Below are 21,468 nucleotides of genomic sequence, written 5' to 3'. Positions count from 1 at the left end.
AAAAGAAGCAAACAAAAAACCTCGGGGGGTCGGGAGTTTGGCCTAGTGGTAGCGTTCTTGCCTAGCATGCACGAAGACCCGAGTTCGATTCCTCGATACCACATACATAGAAAGAAAGCTGGAAGTGATGCTGAGGCTCAGCACAGGACTGGCAAAAAACAAAACAAAACAAAAAGCCTCAGAAATGGCACTGTGGCTCAAGTGATATAACGCTAGCCTTAAGCAAAAATGCTCAGGGACAGTGCCCAGTCCCTGAGTTCAAGCCCTAGGACTAAGCAAAAAAAAAAAAAGTCAGAGATAATGGGTACAACTAGAATGCTTATATACAGCCCTTTGTTATATCAGGTTTTACATGCACATGTATGTATATGCTTATACATAAATATTCATAAGCCTATAGAGCTATTAATAATTTAGGTATATTAAAGATGTCACAAAACAGTCGAGGCTCCTGTAACCAAGAGATAACTTCTGCAGGCCGAGGGCGGGGCCGCAGCATCTTAGCCTGAGGGACTTCCCGGAAGTTTCTCACGACACTGCTGAGACCAGAATCGGCAGCTGAGAGAAGAGGTGGGACTTGTGTGACGTCACTTCTACGCGACGGTCGGTCTGTCGCTTAGTTTTCGGACGGCTCGTGTGAACTATGCCGAAAGTAGTGTCCCGGTCGGTCGTCTGCTCCGATACTCGGGACCGAGAGGAATATGACGACGGCGAGAAGCCCCTCCATGTTTACTACTGTTTGTGCGGTCAAATGGTCCTGGTGCTGGGTGAGTAGCCGGGACTGGGGGGCGTCTCCAAGGAGACGGCGTTTTGACAACTGTATGGCAACCGCCGCTCATTAAAAGGCAGGCTGGCATCCCCTTTGGTCAAAATCCTCCTTACACATTACTACTCCACCCTAGGATGTTGTCTTTTTTTTCTGTTTTTTTTTAAAATTAATCTTTCTGTATTTAGACCTTCTTCTACAATATATATATATATATATATATATATATATATATATATATATATATATATATATATATATATAAAGGGCTGAGGAAGTGGCCTAGTGGTAGAGTGCTTGCCTAGCATGCATGAAGCCCTGGGTTCAACTCCTAAGTACCACATACACAGAGAAAGCCAGAAATGATGCTATGGCTCAAGTGGTAGATTACCAGCCTTGAGAAAAAGAAGCTCAGGGACAGGGCCCAGGCCCTGAGTTCAATTCCCAGCATAACTGGTCAAAAAAAAAAGAAATATGACAATGACTACCAAAGAACTATAAAAGGTACTCCATTTCCACTATTCCTATGTGTATTTAAAAGTTATTTCAGAAGCTGCGAATGTGCCTTAGTAGTAGAGGGCTTGCTACATGCATGAAGCCTGCAGAGAAAGTGGTGCTGTGTCTCAAGTGATAGAGTGCTAGCTTTGAGCAAAAGAAGCTCATGGACAGTGCCCAGGCCTTGACTTCAAGCCCATTACTGGCAAAACAACAACAAACTACTTACTGTACACACGTTGGACCTTTCCTATGGGAAATACAGATAGTGTAATAGCTCTCATTTCATAATAAATAAAAGTAAGCTTCTTCATCTTTATCCAACTATCATCTCACTGGAGCTTGAACTTGGCCTGGGTGCTAGCTCTGAGCTTTTTTTGCTCAGGGCTGGTGCTCTACAACTTGAGCCAAAGCTCCACTTCCACTTACTGATGATTAATTAGAGTTAATAGTCTCATGAACTTTCCTGCCTGCGCTGGTTTTGAACCTAGATCCTTGGATCTCAGCCCCCTAATTAGCTAGGATTTACAGGACTGAGCTACCCATGACTAGCTCTTTGTTTTTGTTTTTAAACATTTTATTATAAAGATGATAGTCAGAGGGGTTATAGTTATTAAGTTATGTAATGGTACATTTATTTTTCAGCAGTGTCACCCTGCCCTCATTTTCTTCCAGTTTGTCTCCTTCTGACTCCCCTTCCCCCGCCAGCCTTCTCCCCCCTCCACCTTTCTCCCAGGTGGTATAGTTCATTTCCAACATACTTTTTGTTTCTATTATAATAAACATTTTCAAAAGGGTTTCCAACTTGTTGCAGGCTTTCCTTCCTCCCTTACCACCCAAACCTTATTTCACCTACATAGATAAACTTTTCCTCAGACTCATAACACTCCCTCTGTAGCATCCCAAGTTTCAGGATTACAGGCATACATTACCACATACCATCAGTGCTCATTTGAATCCCCTTTATAGTGGCATTTGAAAGAGATGATCCTGTTTCTTGTGATCCTTTAGCTACATTTTTCCATTTGCTATCAAGACTCCACACATGGCTGGGAATTTGGCTTAGTGTTAAGAGTGTTTGCCTAGCACGTACACAGAAAAAGCAGGAGGTGGTGCTGTGGTTCAAGTGGTAGAGTACTACTAGCCTTGAACAAAAGAAGCTCAGGGACAGTGCCCAGACCCTGAGTTCAAGTCTCAGGACTGGCAAAAAAAGGACTACATATTTGTGATCTTTCTACTATCTCATATTCTTGTTCCTTTACAGTCTGTACCTCCTTTTAACCTCACAGACTTTAGACCTGTCAAAACTCTAGATCTCAGTATTCTTACCATTTACTCATTTCCTGGGTGATCTCAACCATTTCTAAACTTTAAATACTAGTTCATTTCTGCTAACTCCCAGACACTCATTTCTAAATTGAACCTTTTTTCAAACTCTAGCTGTCTGTTAAGCATTTCCAATTGCAGGTCCTGTGGGCCTGTCAATATCACACTTTAATTTAATTCATGATTCCCTGTTGTCTACCCTTCAGTTGCTACTATTGCAATCTTTCCTGTGGATTTGGTAGTACTGCTATTCCTTCAGTATCTCATAGCAGAGAGCACATGAGCTAATATGCAAATTGCCTGGTGGTCTCTAACTCCCTTTTGTACATCCTCCATTAATCTCACATCATATTGAGCACTTGACTGTACCCTGTGATCCTTTCACTACTTAATTTGCATCTTACCAGTTTTTTTCTCTGCTTTACAACTGTTCCAAATTTAGTTCATGTCTGTTTTCAGATGGAGCCGTCTATATATCTATATCTATCCATCTATCTATAGATACAGATATATGATAATAGTAATAATATAAACTAAGATTTCAGTGTATTAAAGTCTCCACTGAAAATGTCTGTTTTTAGCTCATTCTAGTGACCAAATATTTTTCTATTCCTACAGATTGTCAGTTAGAGAAATTACCCATGAGGCCCCGAGACCGATCTCGTGTGATTGATGCTGCCAAACATGCCCACAAGTTTTGTAATACAGAAGATGAAGAGACTACATACCTCCGGAGGTAAGGGAATAATGTTTCCTCTGTAGGATTTTACTACTGGTTGGGATCTTTTATGAAGGATGTAAATATCTCATGTAGTATTGAATATTTTTTCTATCGTTAGACTTAATATTTTGACATTTGTGATAGTTCTCAAATACAGCAAAAGTCTTTATTGTATTTTCTTGAAATGGTGCTGAGATGGGATTCTTTTTTGGGGGGGGGGTTGGTCGTGGGGCTTGAACTTGGTCTGGGCACTGTTCCTGAGCTCTTCAGCTCAAGGCTGTCACCCTACCCTTTGAGCCACAGCACCACTTCCAGTTTTCTAGTGATTAATTGGAGATAAGAGTCTCTTGGAATTTAGTGCCCGGGCTGGCTTTGAGCTGTCATCCTCAGATCTCAGCCTCCTGAGTAGCTAGGATTACAGGTGTGAGCCACCACATCTGGCTTTTTTTTGTCAGTAGTTTGACTTGAACTCTGGACTTGGGCATTGCCCCTGAGCTCTTCATCTCAAGACTACTATATTACCCTTGAGCCACAGCGCCACTTCCAGTTTTCTGGTGGTTAATTGGAGATGAGAGTCTTGTGGATTTTACCCAAGCTGACTTTGAACCACGATCCTCAGATCTCAGCCTCCTGAGTAGCTAGGATTACAGTTGTGAACCACTGGGCCGGGCCTGAGATGGGATTCTGTTAGCATTTGATAGCTGTAATTTGGTTACAAATTACAGGTGTATATTCACACCTGTAATCTTCTGGCGTATACATCTTGGTTCTATGAATGAGGTGCACCATTAGTATTTAAGAGCTCATGGCTCAGTGAGGAAACCTGCTGCCTATTGTGAGAAATTTAGAAACAAACAAAAGGCTATAAGAAAATAGATAGAAATGGGCTTTTTTTGCCTGAATGGTGGTCAGGAGAGACTTGAAAAGATAGTGGCATTTTTGGTTGGTCTGAAATAGGCTTTTATACTGGGTAGATGAGGGGGATGGAACATTCCATTCAGGTAGAGGGATTAGGGAAGTATTAAAAACATCAAACATGATGTGCTTGGGAAGTTTGAATGGTTCTTTGTGGGAAGAACACAGGTTACTATTTTACAAGGAAGGGGTTCATGCATACTGGGATGAGGGCTGAGTGCAATTGACAGTTCGCACTGTATTTGCAAACTTTTAAGAGCTATTTCCATTTTTTTAAGCAGGGTAGGACATGATTGGGTCTGTTGTACGTTTTGGAATCCTTCATATATATAATGGAGAATTGAAACGTTTGAGAGGATAAAGCTAACACAGAGAGAGTATGAGAGGACTTAAAATTTAAAAATCAAACTAAAGCATTAGAACCAAGAAAACCTAATTGATGTGGAAAACAAGAAAGATGTTTTTCATTTTTTTCATTGTTTGTGTTTGTGGGTTTTTTTTTTTTTGCCAGTCCTGGGGCTTGACTCGGAGCCTGGGCACTGTCCCTGAGCATCTTTTACTCATCATGACTTCATGACTGTCACTCTACTAGTTGAGCCATAGCACCACTTCTGGCTTTTTTTGTTTATGTGGTATTGAGGAATCAAATTCAGGGCTTCATGCATGCTAGGCAAGCACTACCATGAAGCCACACTCCCAGCCTCCAAGAGAGAGTTTTAAAGGGTGTGTGTGAAGAGTTTTCATCCACGGGTACCAAATGCTACAGATAATACTATGGAATTAAGATTCAGCAAATCATTTATTGAGCTCCTTCTGTGTGCCAGGTTCTAACCTAGATTCCTGGAATATACTCTGCTGGAGCTGCCATGATAAAGTACCATGAACCAGGTGTCTGTACCCAACTCCCACTTGAGCCACACCCCAATCCTCTTCTCAGATAAGCACACTAGCTATATTGGACTAAGGGTCCATTCTACTCATATCTGATCTCTTAATCATTTTAGTAATAATTTTAACTAGTAGTTGTTTTTCATTGGTGTGTGCTAATAAGAGTTGGTAACCCAACTCTTGTTGTGAATAAGCTATTGAAAACATTTTCACCAACACCTGGCTCCCTGGTCTTTTTACCTTTAGTTTTGCTCTCTTCTATCTTCTACTGCTTAAATCATCTAAAGTGCACACATGTCACTTCTTTCAGTGGGTCTTGATCATTTCCAGAAATGCTTTTCAAACTTTTTTTTTCCTGGGCTCAGGCATGAACACTATTCTTGAGTTTTCTCAAGGTTAGAGCTCTACCACTTGAGCCACAGTACCACTTCTGGCTTTTTTCTATGTATGTGGTATTGAGGAATCGAACCTGGGTCTTCCTGCATGCCAGGCAAGCACTCTACCACTAGGCCAAACTCCCAGTCCACAAACATTTTTAGACAGCAAAAGACACTCTTTAGTAAGATTCTTACCCAAAAGTATAAACAAACAAGACTGATGAGCAGGAAGCTGCTCCCTCTACTCGCCTTCCTCTATGTGGTTATTTATTTATGTATTTATTTTTGCCATTCCTGGGGCTTAAACTCAGGGCCTGGGTACCATCCTTGAGCTTTCTCATGGTTAGCACTCTACCACTTGAGCCACAGCACCACTTCTGGCTTTTTCTGTGTATGCAGTGCCGAGGAATCAAACCCAGGGTTTCCTGCATGCTAGGCAAGCACTGTACTACTAGGCCATGCTCGCAGCCCCAGGGAACTGTTTTTAAAATCTTGTTCACAGTTAGGGGTGTAGCTTAGTGGTAGAGTGCTTGCCTAGCCTGTGCAAAACCCTGGGTTTGATCCTAAGCCCTGGCTGGGGGTAGAGGGGGTATCTAAGCTGGTTAATGTACATGCCTGAAAGTTCAATGATTCTATGTGAACTGGCCTTGTCCTGTTTGTCCATGCTCATCTCCTGTCGTTCCTTTGATTGATTTAAAACAGTAACAAATGTTTATCTTTTTGAATAGTTCCTGTGGGACAGGAATTCAAAAACAAGCTTAGCTTGGTGTTTATAGTCTTTTGTGGGGTTGTGCTTAAGAGATCAAGTATGATAGCCGGGAGTTTGGCCTAGTGGTAGAGTGTCGCCTAACCCTGGGTTCGATTACTGTCTACTACATATGCAGACAAGGCCAGAAATGGCGCTGTGGCTCAAATGGCAAAGCACTAGCTTTGAGCAAAAAGTGTCCAAGGACAGTGCCCAGGCCTTGAGTTCAAGCCCCAGGACTGGAGAAAAAAAAAGGTCAAGTATGATTTTGAAATGTTGAGTTTCACTTCCAAGGAGGCTCACTCACAAAGTAACAGCTTAATGCCAGTTTTTGTAAGAAGTCCCAGTTTCTCACCATCATCTTAACAAATTTAAAATGTATGTGGGGGAGGGAAATGGGGACAAAAACATGAGAAAATGTATCAATGTGTGAGAAGTAATGCACCTACTATCTGGCAAATATAACTGTAACCCCTCTATACATTACAATAAAAATTTAAAAATATACTATATGGATAACTGTAAATGCTATGCTATACATTAGATTTTTGTAACAGAATGAATATTCATTTAACAAAAAATCTGTTTTCTCCACTCCATTGCCTGTCAACCACCACTCTACTCTCTGCCTTTCTGAGTTTGACAATATTTTAGATTTTTACAAATAAATGGGGCTGGGAGTTTTGCCTAGTGATAAGAGTGCTTGCCTAGCATGCATGAAGACCCGGGTTCTATTCCTTGGTACCACATGAATAGAAAAAAGCAGAAGTGGTACTGTGGCTCATGTGGTAGAGCTCTAGCCCTGAGGAAACGCAAGGACAGTGCTCAGGTTCTGAGTTCAAACACCAGCACTGGCAAAAAATAAAAATAAAAAAAAATGAGGTGATGCATGCAGTAGTTCCCTTTCTGTACCTGATTTATTTCATTTTACACAGAATCTTCCAGGTTCATTCCATGTTATCACAAATGGTAGGGCTTAAGACCAAATAAAATGTATATGCATACCACACATTATTTTTTTGGCAGTCCTGAGGTTTGAACTTAGGGTATCATACTTTCTAGGCAAGTGTCATAACACTCCAACCATGTCCCCAGCCTCTAAGCTTCCTCCCTCCCTCTCTCCCTCCCTGCCCCTCCTTTCTTTCTTTCTTTTTTTTTTTTGGTCGTGGGCCTGGTCTCTGTGTCTGAGATCTTTTTGCTAAGGCTAGTGCTCTACCACTTTGAGCCACAGCCCCACTTCTGATTTTCTGGTGGTTAATTGGAAATAAAAGAGGTGGGGGAAGGGAAACAGGGACAAAAACATGAGAAGGGGTATCAATGTTTGAGAAGTGATGCATCCACTACCTGATGAATGTAACTGTAACCCCTCTATCTACATATTACCCTGACAATTAAAAAAAAAGAGTCTCACAGAGTCTCACAGACTTTCATGCTCAGGCTGTCTTTGAGCCTGGATCCTCAGATTTCAGCATCCTAAATAGCTAGGATTACAGACATGAGCCACCAGCACCTGCCACACTGTCTTTTTTCAAATTTCATTATAGAGGACAAGTGGGGAAGACATTTCCTTGTCATTTTCTTTATACTTTTGTGTATACCATGTGTATATTGACTATTTAAAAATAGAAACCAACAAGGGGTGGGGAGTGAGGTGACTAGTTCAGATGCAGTTAAAATAATTCTGGGAAATAATAATGGCAGATTCAAGATGGTCCCTTCCCTCCCCCATACACACACACTTTTTTTTTGCCAGTCCTGAGGCTTGAACTCAGGGTCTGAGCACTGTCCTTGGGCTTTCTCAAGGCTAGAGCTCTACTGCTTGAGACACAGCACTACTTCCGGCTTTATCAGTGTTTGTGGTACTGAGGAATCAAACCCAGGGCTTCGTGCATGCTAGGCAAGCACTCTACCACTAGTCCACACTCCCCACCTTCCTCCTTTTTTAAAAAAGGCAAGGAGGAGTTTAATAAAGGGAAAGTAAAGGTTATTCATTGGGGAAACTGGTGCTACCTTTTCCTCTTTTTTTCCCCTTTTGAGATAAAACCCTTGTAGTAGGGTTTTATCTCAAAGGAAAAGTGAGAGATAAGAAAAGAATCAAGCTTGAGGGGAGAGGGAAATGGGTACCAAGACATGTGAAAGGGTATCAATGTATGTGAATTAATCCACCTTCTATCTGGCAAATATCATGTAACCCTTTTACTAATTACAATAAAAAAATAATAAAAAAAAGAATTAAGCTTGAGTTTCAAATTTCTTTTTTTTTAAAAAACTTTATTTATTTATTTTTTTACCAGTCATGGGCTTGAGCTCAGGGCCTGAGCACTGTCCTTGGGCTTTCTCAAGGCTAGAGCTCTACCACTTGAGCCTCAGCACCACTTCTGGCTTTTTTTTCTATGTATGTGGTGCCGAGGAATCGAACCCAGGTCTTCATGCATGCTAGGCAAGCACTTTAACCACTAGGCCAAACTCCCAGCCCTGAGTTTCAAATTTCTATCAAGCCATTGGTTGGGTGGAATTGAGTTGTTTTATCTATGTATTGTTTATTTAAGACAGTGTTATGTGGTTTCTTGTGCTTGACTTCCTGGACTTGCACTGTGACCCTGTGCAAATCATATAATTTTCACTTAGGTTCCTCTATCTGTAAAATGGGAATAATTATATGACCTACACAATAAAGTTGTTGTTTCTATAAGGGACTTGAACATCTGTAGATTTTGGTACCTACAAGAGGTCCTAAAAACCATCTCCCACAAACAGAGAGAGCTAATTACATAGCTTTTGCTTATATAGCATGAGCTTCTCTAAAATATACACAAGTGTTATCTGATTTATGTAACTTTAACCCTTCTGTACATCACCTTTACAATAAAGGTAAAAAAATGGCCTGACAATTGCATAACCCACTCACAGTCTCCTGAATATTTTAAATAATCTTTATATGACTTATAACATTGAATAAAATGTAAGTTGTAAATGCTATGCAAATAAGTATTGTTTAGGGACAAATAATCTGTCCATGTTCAGTACTGGCACAATTTTTTGAATTTTTTTTGAATGGCTATTGATAGCTATTTTGATCTGCTATCCATAGCTTCATAGCCCATGGATGTTGAAGACTGACTATATAAAGTGGTTGCTATTTATTGTTATTACTATGACTCGAATAATCCTGGCACCTATTACTTACATCTTCCTCTGCTAGATAAGTATCTGATTTGTATTAGGAGCTCAATAAATGCTTGTGAAGGCAGGAAGAAATTCTGGACCTTTATTTCTGGTACACATTTAACAAAGCAGTTGATCTATATAATAAAACTTTCAGCCTGAATGAATGAGTGATAATGAATAATGAAGAAGTGAAGAAATGAAATGGTAAAGTTAATTGATTATAAGATTTGTTCCTGGGGCCAGGAGTGTGGCCTAGTGGTAGAGTGCTTGCCTAGCATGCACAAAGCCCTGGGTTTGATTTCCTCTGTACCACATACACAGAAAAAGGCAGAAGTGGTGCTGTGGCTCAACTGGTAGAGCACTAACCTTGAGAAATCTCAAGGAGAGTGCCTAGGCCTTGAGTTCAAGCTCCAAGACTGGCAAAAAAATGTTCCTACCTTATTACTTTTTTACTTCCATTTTCTCTGCAGACCTGAAGGCATTGAACGACAGTACAGGAAGAAGTGTGCAAAGTAAGTATGAAAAGTGTGGCATTAGGTGGTAGAAAATAATTATTTGATGAACATTTTCAGTTGTCTCTATGTTTATAATCTTGACAACTTTCAAACTAAATGCCACTATGTTTCCCAAAGAGATCAGTCACACATTAAAAAATGAGGAAGCCAGGTCCTGGGGGCTCACACCTGTAATCTAATCCCTCAGGAGGCTGAGATCTGAGGATCACAGTTCAAAACTAACCAGGGACAGAAAAATCTGTGTTAATTTCATCTCTAATTTCAGTAAAAAGCTGGAGGTGGAGATGTGACTCAAGTTGTAGAGTACTAGCCTTGAGAGAAAAAAGCTAAGTGAAAGTATGAGGCACTGTATTTAAGTTCTAGTGCTGGTTCAAAAGGAGGAGGAGGAGGAGGGAGGGAGGGAGGGAGAGAGGAAAAAGGAAAGGAGGGGAGGAGGAAGTGAGGAGGCAAAATTTTAACTTTACTGGATTAAGAAAATTGTTTTTATCATATTTTAATAGGTTTCATTTGTTTTTACCTCAGAAGTATAATAATTATCAGCCCAGCTAAAGAAAATGGCAATTACTATAGGTTTTGGTTTTGCATTTGATCACTGCAGTATAGCCTTTTAAACTCCCTCTTGATGCTACAAAATAATACAGAAAATACTAGACAAAGATGCCCAAACTAGGCATCCAGACATCTGTGAAGAATGGTTAGAAGTTTTTGTTTGTTTTTACTGCAAAGCTATCAGAAACATAAGCCATCCCCAAATATGGGTAATGTTAACAGTCACTTAGGATGCTGATTAAAGTGACAGATTCCCAGGCCTCACCAGCTACATGTGCTGAATCAGGATTTCTGGGAGGGACCTAGGAAACTGATGAGCAGTTTTAAAATGCACTCCAAGTCATTCATGCCAAATTGTTTTGGGAAACGTGGGGAAGAGCCAGTCATTAGTATGCCAGAAGCAAAAGTTTTCCTGGAACCTGAGAATGCTTTGTAAAACACTGGAGATTTGGAATTAGAAGTCTTCCAGTGTTTCATATGCCTTTGCAGGTGTGGACTACCGCTCTTCTACCAGTCCCAACCGAAGAATGCTCCTGTGACCTTCATTGTGGATGGAGCAGTAGTGAAGTTTGGTCAGGGTTTTGGGAAAACAAATATATATACTCAGAAGCAGGAGCCTCCTAAGAAGGTAATTATCATCAAAGGAGACAGACTAGATTTGGTCCCTACTTTATTTCTATGTAGTGTTTAAATCCTTTGTCCATGCTAGGCAAGGATCACTGAGCTATATTCCAGCCACCGAAATTTAAAATAAGAAACTTCCCTTCATGGCTGTATTCTTTTTTTTGCCAGTTCTGGGGACTGAACTCAGGGCCTGAGCATGCCCTTGGGCTTTATTTCCCTCAGGGCTAGTGCTCTTACCACTTGAGCCACACCATCATTTCCGGCTTTTCTATATATTTGGTATCAAGGAATTGAAACCGGGTCCCCTTGCATGCTAGGCAAGCACTCTAAGCACTAGGCCAAATTTCTGGCTCCCAGTCATGGGTCTTGGACTCAGGGGCTTGGGAACTGTTCCTTAACTTTTTGTGTGTGTCTGTGTTGGTCGTGGGGCTTTTACTCTAGGCCTGGGCGCTGTGTCAGAGCTCTTTAGCTCAAAGCTACAGAGCCACTTCCACTCTTCCAGTGGTTAATTGGAGATAAGTGTCCCTTGATCCTTAGTGCCCGAGTTGGCTTTGACCTGCAATCCTCAGATCTCAACCTCAGTGATCCTAGTGCCCGGGCTGGCTTTGACCTGAGATCCTCAGATCTCAATCTCCTGAGTAGCTAGGATTACAAGCGTGAGCCACTCCCGGCTTATTCCTTAACTTTTTTGTTCTACTACTAAGCCACATTCCCAGCCTCATTGTCACTTTTAAATAGTGTGTCTGTAAGAGGAAGGTATGTCCAATCCCCTCCTCCCCAGTCCTGCCCATGGGCATGTGCGTGCACACACATACCTGCTTCATGGATCCTTTGGGGATGAGTTAGCCTGACTCCTCTTCCTGCTATTCCAGGTGATGATGACCAAGAGGACTAAAGACATGGGCAAGTTCAGCTCTGTTACAGTGTCTACCATTGATGAAGAGGAAGAAGAGATTGAGGCAGTAAGTACTTCTATTCTGAAGGTAGTTGGAATTGGGGGCTGGGAGGAAAGGGACCTGAGGAGCCATAACTTCTGCATAAGAGAGTAACTAGAGACTTTGCTTTCAGACTGCTCTCTCCTAATAAGGAACTATATGACACTGGGATAGTATATTTCTCTGCATCTCAGGGATACCTGTATAGTGAAAACCAAGGAGTTAGATTTTATTAATCTCTCTTTAATTTAAAAATTAATAGACTAAATGATTTTAGGATTCTTTTAGTCAGCTGTAATGCTTGCTTTGTCTGTCCTTGGCTGTAGCACCAATTCTCTTTCTGATACTTCAGTAGAATAATGTGTATGGAGAGGTATTATCTGTTAAGAGTGATCTCAGGGGCTGGGAGTTTGGCCTAGTGGTTAAAGTGCTTGCCTAGCATGCATGAAGACCCGGGTTCGATTCCTCGGTACCACATACATAGAAAAAAGCCGGAAGTGGTGCTGAGGCTCAAGTGGTAGAGCTCTAGCCTTGAGAAAGTCCAAGGACAGTGCTCAGGCCCTGAGCTCAAGCCCAGGACTGGCAAAAAAAAGAGTGATCTCAGTTGAATATATACATCAGTAAACATAATACAACATTTAAAAAGAACCAAGGACAAAAAAATCATATGGTCATCTCGACTGATGAAGATAAAGCCTTTGATAGAATTTAACATCTTTCCTCTTTTTGGGGGGGAGGGTGGGGGAAGTCCTGGAGTAAGAACTCAGGGCCTGAACACTGTCCTTGGGCTTTCTCAACTCTAGAGCTCTGCCACTTGAGCTACAGCACCACTTCTTTTTTTTTTTTGCCAGTCCTGGGTTTGAGCTCAGAGTCTGAGCACTGTCCTTCGACTTTCTCAAGGCTAGAGCTCTACCACTTGAGCCTCAGCACCACTTCTGGCTTTTTTTCTATGTATGTGATACTGAGGAATTAAACCCTGGTCTTTGTGCATGCTGGGCAGGCACTCTTACCATTAGGCCAAATTCCTGGTCCTAATTTTTTTTGCCAGTCCTCAGCTTGAGTTCAAGGCCTGAGCACTGTCCTTGGGATTTCTCAAGGCTAGAGCTCTACCACTTGAGCTTCAGCACCACTTCCAGCTTTTTTTTTCTACGTATATGGTGCCAAGGAAACGAACCCAGGTCTTCATGCATGCTAGGCAAGCACTCTACCACTAGTTCAAACTCCCGGCCCCCTGGTCCTAATAAATTACGATGTTAAACATTTTTTTCTTTTTTTGCCAGTCCTGTGGCTTGAACTCAGGGCCTTGACACTGTCCTTGGACACTTTTGCTCAAGGCTAGTGCTTTGCCACTTGAGCCACAGCACCACTTCCAGCTTTTCTATGTATGTGGTACTAAGGAATCAAACCTGTGTTTTCGTGCATGCTAGGCAGGCACTCTATTACTAGGCCAAACTTCTGGCCTGAATTTAACATGTTTTTGTTTGTTTGTTTGTTTGTTTGTTTTTTGCCAGTCTTGGGGCTTGAACTCAGGGCCTTGGCACTGTCTTTGGACACGTTTGCTCAAGGCTAAGTACTCAGCCACTTGAGCCACAGCACCACTTCTGGCTTTTTCTGTGTATGTGGTATAGAGAAATCAAACCCAGGGCTTTGTGCATGCTAGGCAAGCACTCTACCACTAGGGTACCCTCCTGGTCCTTAACATCTTTTATGATAAAAGTTCCAAAGAAACTAGAAATAGAAGGAATTCACCTCAGCATATAAAGGTTATATGTGACAGACCTATAACCAACATCATAATAGATTTGGAAAAACTAAATTCATTTTCTCTATAGTTAGGAATAGGATGAAAGAGTTCCTTGCCAAAGTAATAGGCAACAAAAAAAAAAACAATGAAGGATTAAAATAGATGATTTGCTCCTCTACTTAAAAGACCCTAAAAAAAATAAGAGCAAATATTGTCAAGTGGGACTACTTGACATTTAAAAAATTAGATGGTTGCCTGGAGCCAGTGGCTTATGCCTGTAATCTTAGCTACTCAGGTGACTGAGATCAGAGGATCACAGTTCAAAACCAGCCCAGACACTAAAGTCTGTGAGACTCTTATCTCCAGTTAACCACCAGAAAACTGGAAGTGGTGTTGTGGCTCAAAGTGGTACAGCACTAACCTAGAGCTGAAGAGCTCAATGAGAGCTCCCCGGGCCAGAGTTTAAGCCCCATAACCAACATTAAAAAAAAATGTTTCTGCACCCCAAAAGAATCACCAGAACCAAAAGACAACCTTTAGAATAGGAAACAATCTCTGCAAGCTATTTAACAGATAAAAGATGAATGTCCAGTATATTTAAAGTACTCAAAATATAGAGAAGTGGCACTATGTCTCAAGTGGTAGACCCCTATCCTTGAGCTGAAGAGCTCAAGGACAACACCTAGGCCCAGAGTTCAAGCCCAACCAAAAAAAATTAAATAGTAGAACATATAAACCAATTAGTAAATGAACAAAGAGATTCAATAGATAGAAAAAGTACAAATGGCTAATAGACATATATAGAAATGTTTTAAGATAAGGAAATCTAAGTTAAAGCTACACTAAAATGGGGCCGGGAGTTTGGCCTAGTGGTAGCATGCTTGCCTAGCATGGGTTCGATTCCTCAGTACCACATACATAGAAAAAAGCCGAAAATGGTGCTGAGGCTCAAGTGGTAGAGCTCTAGCCTTGAGAAAGTCCAAGGACAGTGCTCAGGCTCTGAGCTTAGGCCCAGGACTGGCAAAAAAAAAAAGCTACACTAAAGTGAAAGATTGAACAATGGCAGAATTATCCTGATTAAAATGTATATGAACATTTGAAATACCATGCTCTCCTTAGGTACAATTAATATAAGCTAAATAAAACGAAAGATAAGAGAGTAAAATAGGCTGTATTGGGGGGATAAGTGTCTGCACAAGAAGCAAGGGTGAATATAGGTTTAAAATATTTTGTGTGCATATATGAAAATAGAACTGTTTTAAGAAGGGGAGGTGAGTAAGGGAGACTGGTAATTGGCAGTGAGCTTATGGGAGTACATTGTATGAATGTATGAACCCTCCCCCTTGTACAACTAATCTGTAATTAAAGAAAAAAAAATCTTAGCCGGGCACAGTGGCTCACACCTGTAATTCTAACCACTCAGGTGGCTGAGATCTGAGGATCAAGGTTCAAAGCCAGCCTGGTTACAAAAGGACCTGCGACTCTTATCTCCAGTTAACCTCTAGACAATGGGAAGTGGGGCTTGGGTCAAGGGTAGGGTGGTAGCCTTGAGCTGAAGAGCTCAGGGACAGCATCCAGTACCAGAGTTCAAGCCCCATGACCCACAAAACAAACAAACAAGCAAAAGATACTAGACCAGGAGTGTGGCCTAGTGGTAGAGTGCTCGCCTAGCATGTACGAAGCCCAGTTGGATTTCTCTGTACCACATACACAGAAAAAAGGTGGAAGCGGTTTTGTGGCTCAAGTGGTAGAGCACTAGCTTTGTGAAATCTTAAGGATAGTGCCTAGGCCCTGAGATCAAGCCCCAGCACTGGCAAAAAAAAAAACCCTAAACAAAACAAAACAAGAAGAAAACAGTACTAATCTTCTATTTCACTCTTACCAGCATGGCATTCATCGAAAAGCAAACAACAAATACTGGCCAGAATGTGAAAAGAAAAGGAATCCTTGTACATTGTTGATGGAAATGTAAACTAAGTACAACTACTATGGAAATTAATATAGCCAGACTGTAAGTCTGGCTCAAGTGGTAGAGCTCCTAGCCCTGAGTTCAAGCCCCATGACCTGCAAAAACAAAAACAAAAAAACGAAAAATAAAACTGCAAGTAGACCTTCCTTATTGTCTCTACTATACCGCTCCTCAGCATATATCAGAAGGAGTTAAATCAATATTCAAGAAAGAAAATGTATGCCTATGTTTAAACTTGCAGTTTCATTCACACTAGCCAAACTGTGGAATCAGCCAAGGTACCCACCGACTGATGAATGGGTAAAGAAACTATGGTGTGTATTACCATGGAATACTACTCAAGAACGTACAAGCAAGTAGACAAGAAAGCAAGAAAGTAGACAGCTGGAGGTCATGAGGTTAAGCAATATAATGCAAGCTAAAAAAAGCAAAACACCACATTTGAGAAAGTCTAGACTTGAAAGACACACCCACACACCCACACCCCCCCCACACACATACACTGTCACTCAGCTATACTTTTTTAGGCTATGTATGAAAACAACATAAGGAATTTCAGTGGGAACCAGTGAATAATAGGGGTATGGGATAGGAAAAGAGATCAATAGAGGTTATTCTTATTATACTATAATATAGTACATATATGTGTCAACTAAAAACAAACTAGATTATTGAATAAATGAATTGTTGAGAGAACAGAGGCATGCCATTTTAGTCATGATGTCCTGACTTGAGCAGTATAAACTGCTGCATCAGTCTTCATTATAGTAGTTCCTCAGTGAGAACCCTGGGTAATATTTTTTTTTCTTCAGAGGGAAGTTGCTGATTCCTATGCACAAAATGCCAAAGTGATTGAAAAACAATTGGAGCGCAAAGGTATGAGCAAGAGGCGACTGCAAGAGCTGGTAAGTGGCATGAATTGAAAGGCATTGGCAATTTCATAGTTGGTATTTCATGTTTCCAGTGAGCATCCAGAGGAATACTCTGCTTTCTAGTGGTGACTACATGAACTAGGCAGCTAGGCTCTTAACTTATAACACTTGTTCAATTGCCTTAGCTAGGATGGTGTGTGTGTGTGTGTGTGTGTGTGTGTGTGTGTGTGTGTGTGTGTGTGTGTGTGTGTGTTACCACTGGGATCTGGATTCAGGGACTTGAGCTCTCACTTGACTTTTGTTCTGAAGGCTAGTACTCTCCCACTTCAGCTACATCTCCACTTCCAGCTTTTTGCTAGTTAATTGGAGATGAGAATCTAGCTTTTTTTTGCCCATCCTGGGGCTTGAACTCAGGGTCTGGGCACTGTATTTGAGCTTTCTCAAGGCTAGCACTCTACCACTTGAACCACAGCACCACTTCTGTCTTTTTCTGTGTATGTGGTACCTACCTAGCAATTGAACCCAGAGTTTGTGCATGCTGGGCAGGCATTCTACTAATAGGCCACACTCCCTAGTCCCTGCTCACAGACTTTTCTGCCTGGGTTGGCTTTGAACCTCAGTCCTTAGATCTCAGATATTTCTTTTTTTTGCCAGTCTTTGGGCTTGAACTCAGGCTCAGGGCCTGGACATATCACCACTTCCAGATTTTTCTGTTTATGTGGTACTGAGGAGTTAGCTACATTCCCAGTCCAGATCTCAGCTTTTTGAGTAGTTAAGCTTACAGGTGTGAGCCACTAGTGCTTGGCTGAGGATGATTTTTTTTTTTGCCAGTCCTGGGCTTGAGCTCAGGGTCTGAGCACTGTCCTTGGACTTTCTCAAGGCTAGGGCTCTACCACTTGAGCCTCAGCACCACTTCTGGCTTTTTTCTATGTATGTGGGACCAAGGAATCGAACCTGGGTCTTCATGCATGCTGAGGCAAGCACTCTACCACTAGGCCAAAGTCCCAGCCCCAATTTTTTTTTGTCAGTTGTATGGCTTGAACTCTTGAACTAAGGGCATTGTCTCTGAGCTTTTTTGCTCTACCACTTAAGCTGCAGTTTCACTTCTGGCTTTTTGTTTTGGTTGTTCATTGAAGATAAGAATCTCATGGACTTTATTAGCTTTGAACTGTGATCCTCAGATCCCAGCCTCTTGAGTAGCTAGGATTATAGGCATGAGCCAGCAGTGCCAAGATGATTTTTATTTTCTTTTTCTTTTTCTTTTTTTCCAGTCCTGGGGACTGAACTCAGGAACTGAGCATTGTCTTTGGACTTTCTCAAGGCTGGAACTCTACTGCTTGAGCCACAGCACCACTTCTGGCTTTTCTATGCATGTGGTACCTAGGAACTGAACCCAGGTCTTGATGCATGCTAGGCAAGCACTCTATCACTAGGCCAAACTCCCGGCCCCCAATTTTTCTTTTTTTAAATGCTGGTGCTAGATCTTGAACCCTAAGCCTCACATGTGGCTTTTTCACCCACAGTTGATACTCCACCACTTGAGTCTCCATTCTGGCTTTTTGCTGTTTAATTGGAGATATTTGCCTGTTTGTGCTGGCTTCAAACCACGATTCTCCGGGCTCAGTCTCTTGAGTAGCTAGAATTATAATTGTGAGCCATATTTTTCTTCTGTAGTATTCAGGATTGAATTCAGGGACTCATGCTTACTAGGCAAGTACTCATGACCCTTCATTTTCTATTTTCTTTTTAAAACCGAATCTTGCTGAACTTTGTCTGGGAGTGGCCTTGAACTCATAAACCTCCTACTTTCTGTTTGTTGTGTACGTAGGATTATAGGTGTATACCACTTGGCAACTGCTGTACCTTTTGACGAGGCATCAGTGCAATGATGTCTGAATTTAGTAGAATATTCTAAGTTATCAAAAAACAAAAAAGAAAGAAAATAGGGCTGGGAGTTTGGCCTAGTGGTAGAGTGCTTGCCCAGCATGCATGCAGACCTGGGTTCAATTCCTCAGTACCACAGACATAGAAAAAAAGCTGGAAGTGGTGCCGAGGCTCAAGTGTTAGAGCTCTAGCCTTTAGAAAGTCCAAGGACAATGCTCAGGCCCTGAGCTGAAGCCCAGGACTGGCCAAAAGAAAAAGAAAAGAAAAGAAAATATAGGCACCATTACATAAAGAGATACCAAGCTCTAAGATGAGCCCTTGAAACACCAAAACATATTAGTGTTTTAAGAAGCAATGACTATGGCTGGGAGTTTGGCCTACTGGTAGAGTGCTTGCCTAGCATGCACAAAGACCTGGGTTCAATTCCTCAGTACCACATACATAGAAAAAAGCCAGAAATGGTGCTGTGGCTCAAGTGGTAGAGCTCTAGCCTGGAGAAAACCCAAGGACAAGTACTCAGGCCCTGAGCCCAAGCCCAGGACTGGCAACAGAAAAAAAAAGCAACAACTGGGTCCAACTCATGTTAGCACCAAGGTAGCACTACTATACAATATTACATCATAAGAGACCATCCAGAAACTTTGACCTTGACCTCAAACCATAAGTAGAAGATTAAAATATCAAGCGTGAGCCCCTGCAGTCACTCCTGAATAATACAAAAAGAAAGGATACATATTCTGTAATACAAATAGTGGTATTTTGGTGATAATATCTATTGGAGCCCAGTTGCTGTTTTGCCTTGCTATATACCATAGTGGTATAGAGCAGAGCTTCTGAAACTTCCTAAGATGAAAGACCAACGCTTTGATTTTTTCTCCTGTATCCAATTTTGTGATTTGTGCAATACAAAAGAAAAAGAATTGGTCTAAGTTTATATTCTTAGATTATTTCATTTTATTTCTACTCTGTCAATTTGATGTAAAAGTTACTAAATGTTTATTCTCAATTTTTTTATGTATTTTGCACTGACAGGTAATACTTTATAAACCATAGTTTTAAGTAGCATTTCTCTGGAATGGTATTTTCTTGTTCTGTCATGGATAGGTTACTGATACACCATGACATCGATTATTCAGGCTTTGGGAGGTGCTGCGGTCTCAGGAGTGATGGCATTTTGAGCTATGGCTTCACCTACAAATAGGTTTTGCATACAAATATAATTACTATGTATGCTTATAACATCAGAAAGTTTGGAAAAACTGTTGTTACAGATTCATAAGGATTTCAGAACCACTGCTAGTTTTTTTTCTTTTTCTTTTCTTTTCTTTTTTTTCTTTTCTTGTCAGTCGTGGAGCTTGAACTCTGGGCCTGGGCACTGTCCTTGAGCTCTTCAGCTCAAGTCTATTGCTCTACCATTTAATCCACAGTGCCACTTACGGTTTTCTGGTGGTTAATTGGAGATGAGAGTTTCATGGACTTTCATGCCTGGACTGCCTTTGTTTTGTTTGTTTATATATACATATGTATATACACACATATACATATATATACATACATATATACAAACATACACACATACATAAATACATGTATATATGTGTATTATATATAATTGTATTTTATTTTGGGGGTAACATATAGAGGGGTTACAGTTACATTTTTTTTGGGCAATCACTGGGCTTGAAGTCAGGACCTGAGCACTGTCTTTGGGCTTTCTAAAGGCTAGAGCTCTACCATTTAAGCCACAGCACCACTTCCACCTTTTTCTATGTATGTGGTACAGAGGAATCAAATCCTGGACTGTGTGCATGCTAGGCAAGCACTCTACCACTAGGCCAAACTTCCGGCCCCTGTTTGTTTTCCTAATGAGCATGAAAGGGAGAGTGCTGAGGGCAGTTCAAAAAGGAAGGAAAAATAAGAGTTGTATGTGTTGTATTTGAGAATATAATTTTCTTCCTAATTCCATTCTAGGCTGAACTGGAAGCTAAGAAAGCAAAAATGAAGGGGACCCTGATTGACAACCAGTTTAAGTGACCAGGATCTTTCTCTGAGCCCAGACTGGAGGCAAGCACTTAAATCATGAAGAAAAAAATACCTTTTTGATTACATAGATTGATTTCTATATGCTCCAGGAGAAGGATTTACTTTGCTTTGCTTCCCATTCACTCATATTTAGTAAGGTTTTCAAGTCCATTTGACCTGCTTTCTGGGAGATGAATTAGTCTTTGTGTAAAGTTTTCTATGCTATGATTTTTTTCTATTTGGTGTAAATTTTGTCAGCTGTGTAGAAACTTTATTAATGTATCATTTTATCTAGTTTCTAAGGTGACTTGTTTTTTTTCTTTTTCAAAATGAATTCATATGAAAACATAAAAGACTCTGAATACCCCAAGTACCAAGTGATTGGTAAACCCAAAAGTATGCTTTTTAAAACTTGAAGTTTTTTACTATTCTGAATTGCTTCTCCTGTAGAATTAAATATATATATATATATTATCGAGTTCATTAATGTATTTTTATTGTAATACTATTTCATTTTGAGATGTGCAATGTATAAGAGGGGCATAGGAAGCACCTTAGCATGTCTGTGGTTACATTTCTACGTATTTTCTCAGGTATTTGTCCTTAGATACTAATCCTAACCATTTCAACATCTGGTTTAAATTACATATTTTGCTTCATCTATAACATTGTAAAGTTGCGGGGTGCTGGTGGCTCATGCCTGTAATCCTAAGTACTAAGGAGGCTGCGATCTGAGGATCATGGTTCAGATATGTAGTGTACAGTATTCTGTCTCAAAAGAACAAGCTGGATTTTTTGATGTCCCAACTTTGTGGGACATCAAAAAGATTACAGTTCAGGCCAGTGTAAGGCTAAAGATAAGACCCCGTTTCAAGATAAGCAAAGCATAGCCAGATGCTGGTAGCTATGCCTGTAAACTTAGCTACTCAAAAGACTGAGCTCTGAAGTTCACA

General features: G+C 40.9%; 1 protein-coding gene across 1 annotated transcript; it reads left to right on the top strand.

Annotated features, from left to right (window-relative positions):
- The first annotated feature begins 608 nt into the window (after nt 1–608).
- Nucleotides 609–20,986, top strand: Steep1 (STING1 ER exit protein 1). The gene is made up of 7 exons (XM_090325663.1): nt 609–767; nt 3,206–3,323; nt 9,872–9,913; nt 10,955–11,093; nt 11,962–12,051; nt 16,550–16,642; nt 20,465–20,986. Exons 1-7 carry the CDS (start codon nt 644–646, stop codon nt 20,525–20,527), a joined length of 669 nt encoding a protein of 222 aa, XP_090181789.1. The 5' UTR covers nt 609–643; the 3' UTR covers nt 20,528–20,986.
- The last annotated feature ends 482 nt before the right edge of the window (nt 20,987–21,468 follow it).

Source organism: Megascapheus bottae, chromosome X (assembly GCF_031878675.1).
Source record: "Megascapheus bottae isolate mThoBot1 chromosome X, mThoBot2.hap1, whole genome shotgun sequence".
NCBI lineage: Eukaryota > Metazoa > Chordata > Mammalia > Rodentia > Geomyidae > Megascapheus > Megascapheus bottae.
The sequence above is the reverse complement of the archived record's forward strand: the minus strand, read 5'-3'. Positions and strand labels throughout refer to the sequence as shown.

Excerpts from the sequence above, each read along its gene's own strand:
- Steep1 (XM_090325663.1), top strand. The coding sequence starts at position 644 with ATGCCGAAAGTAGTGTCCCGGTCGGTCGTCTGCTCCGATACTCGGGAC. Across the intron at positions 768-3,205 it reads TCAAATGGTCCTGGTGCTGG|ATTGTCAGTTAGAGAAATTA; the intron begins GTGAGTAGCCGG and ends CTATTCCTACAG. Across the intron at positions 3,324-9,871 it reads GAGACTACATACCTCCGGAG|ACCTGAAGGCATTGAACGAC; the intron begins GTAAGGGAATAA and ends TTTTCTCTGCAG.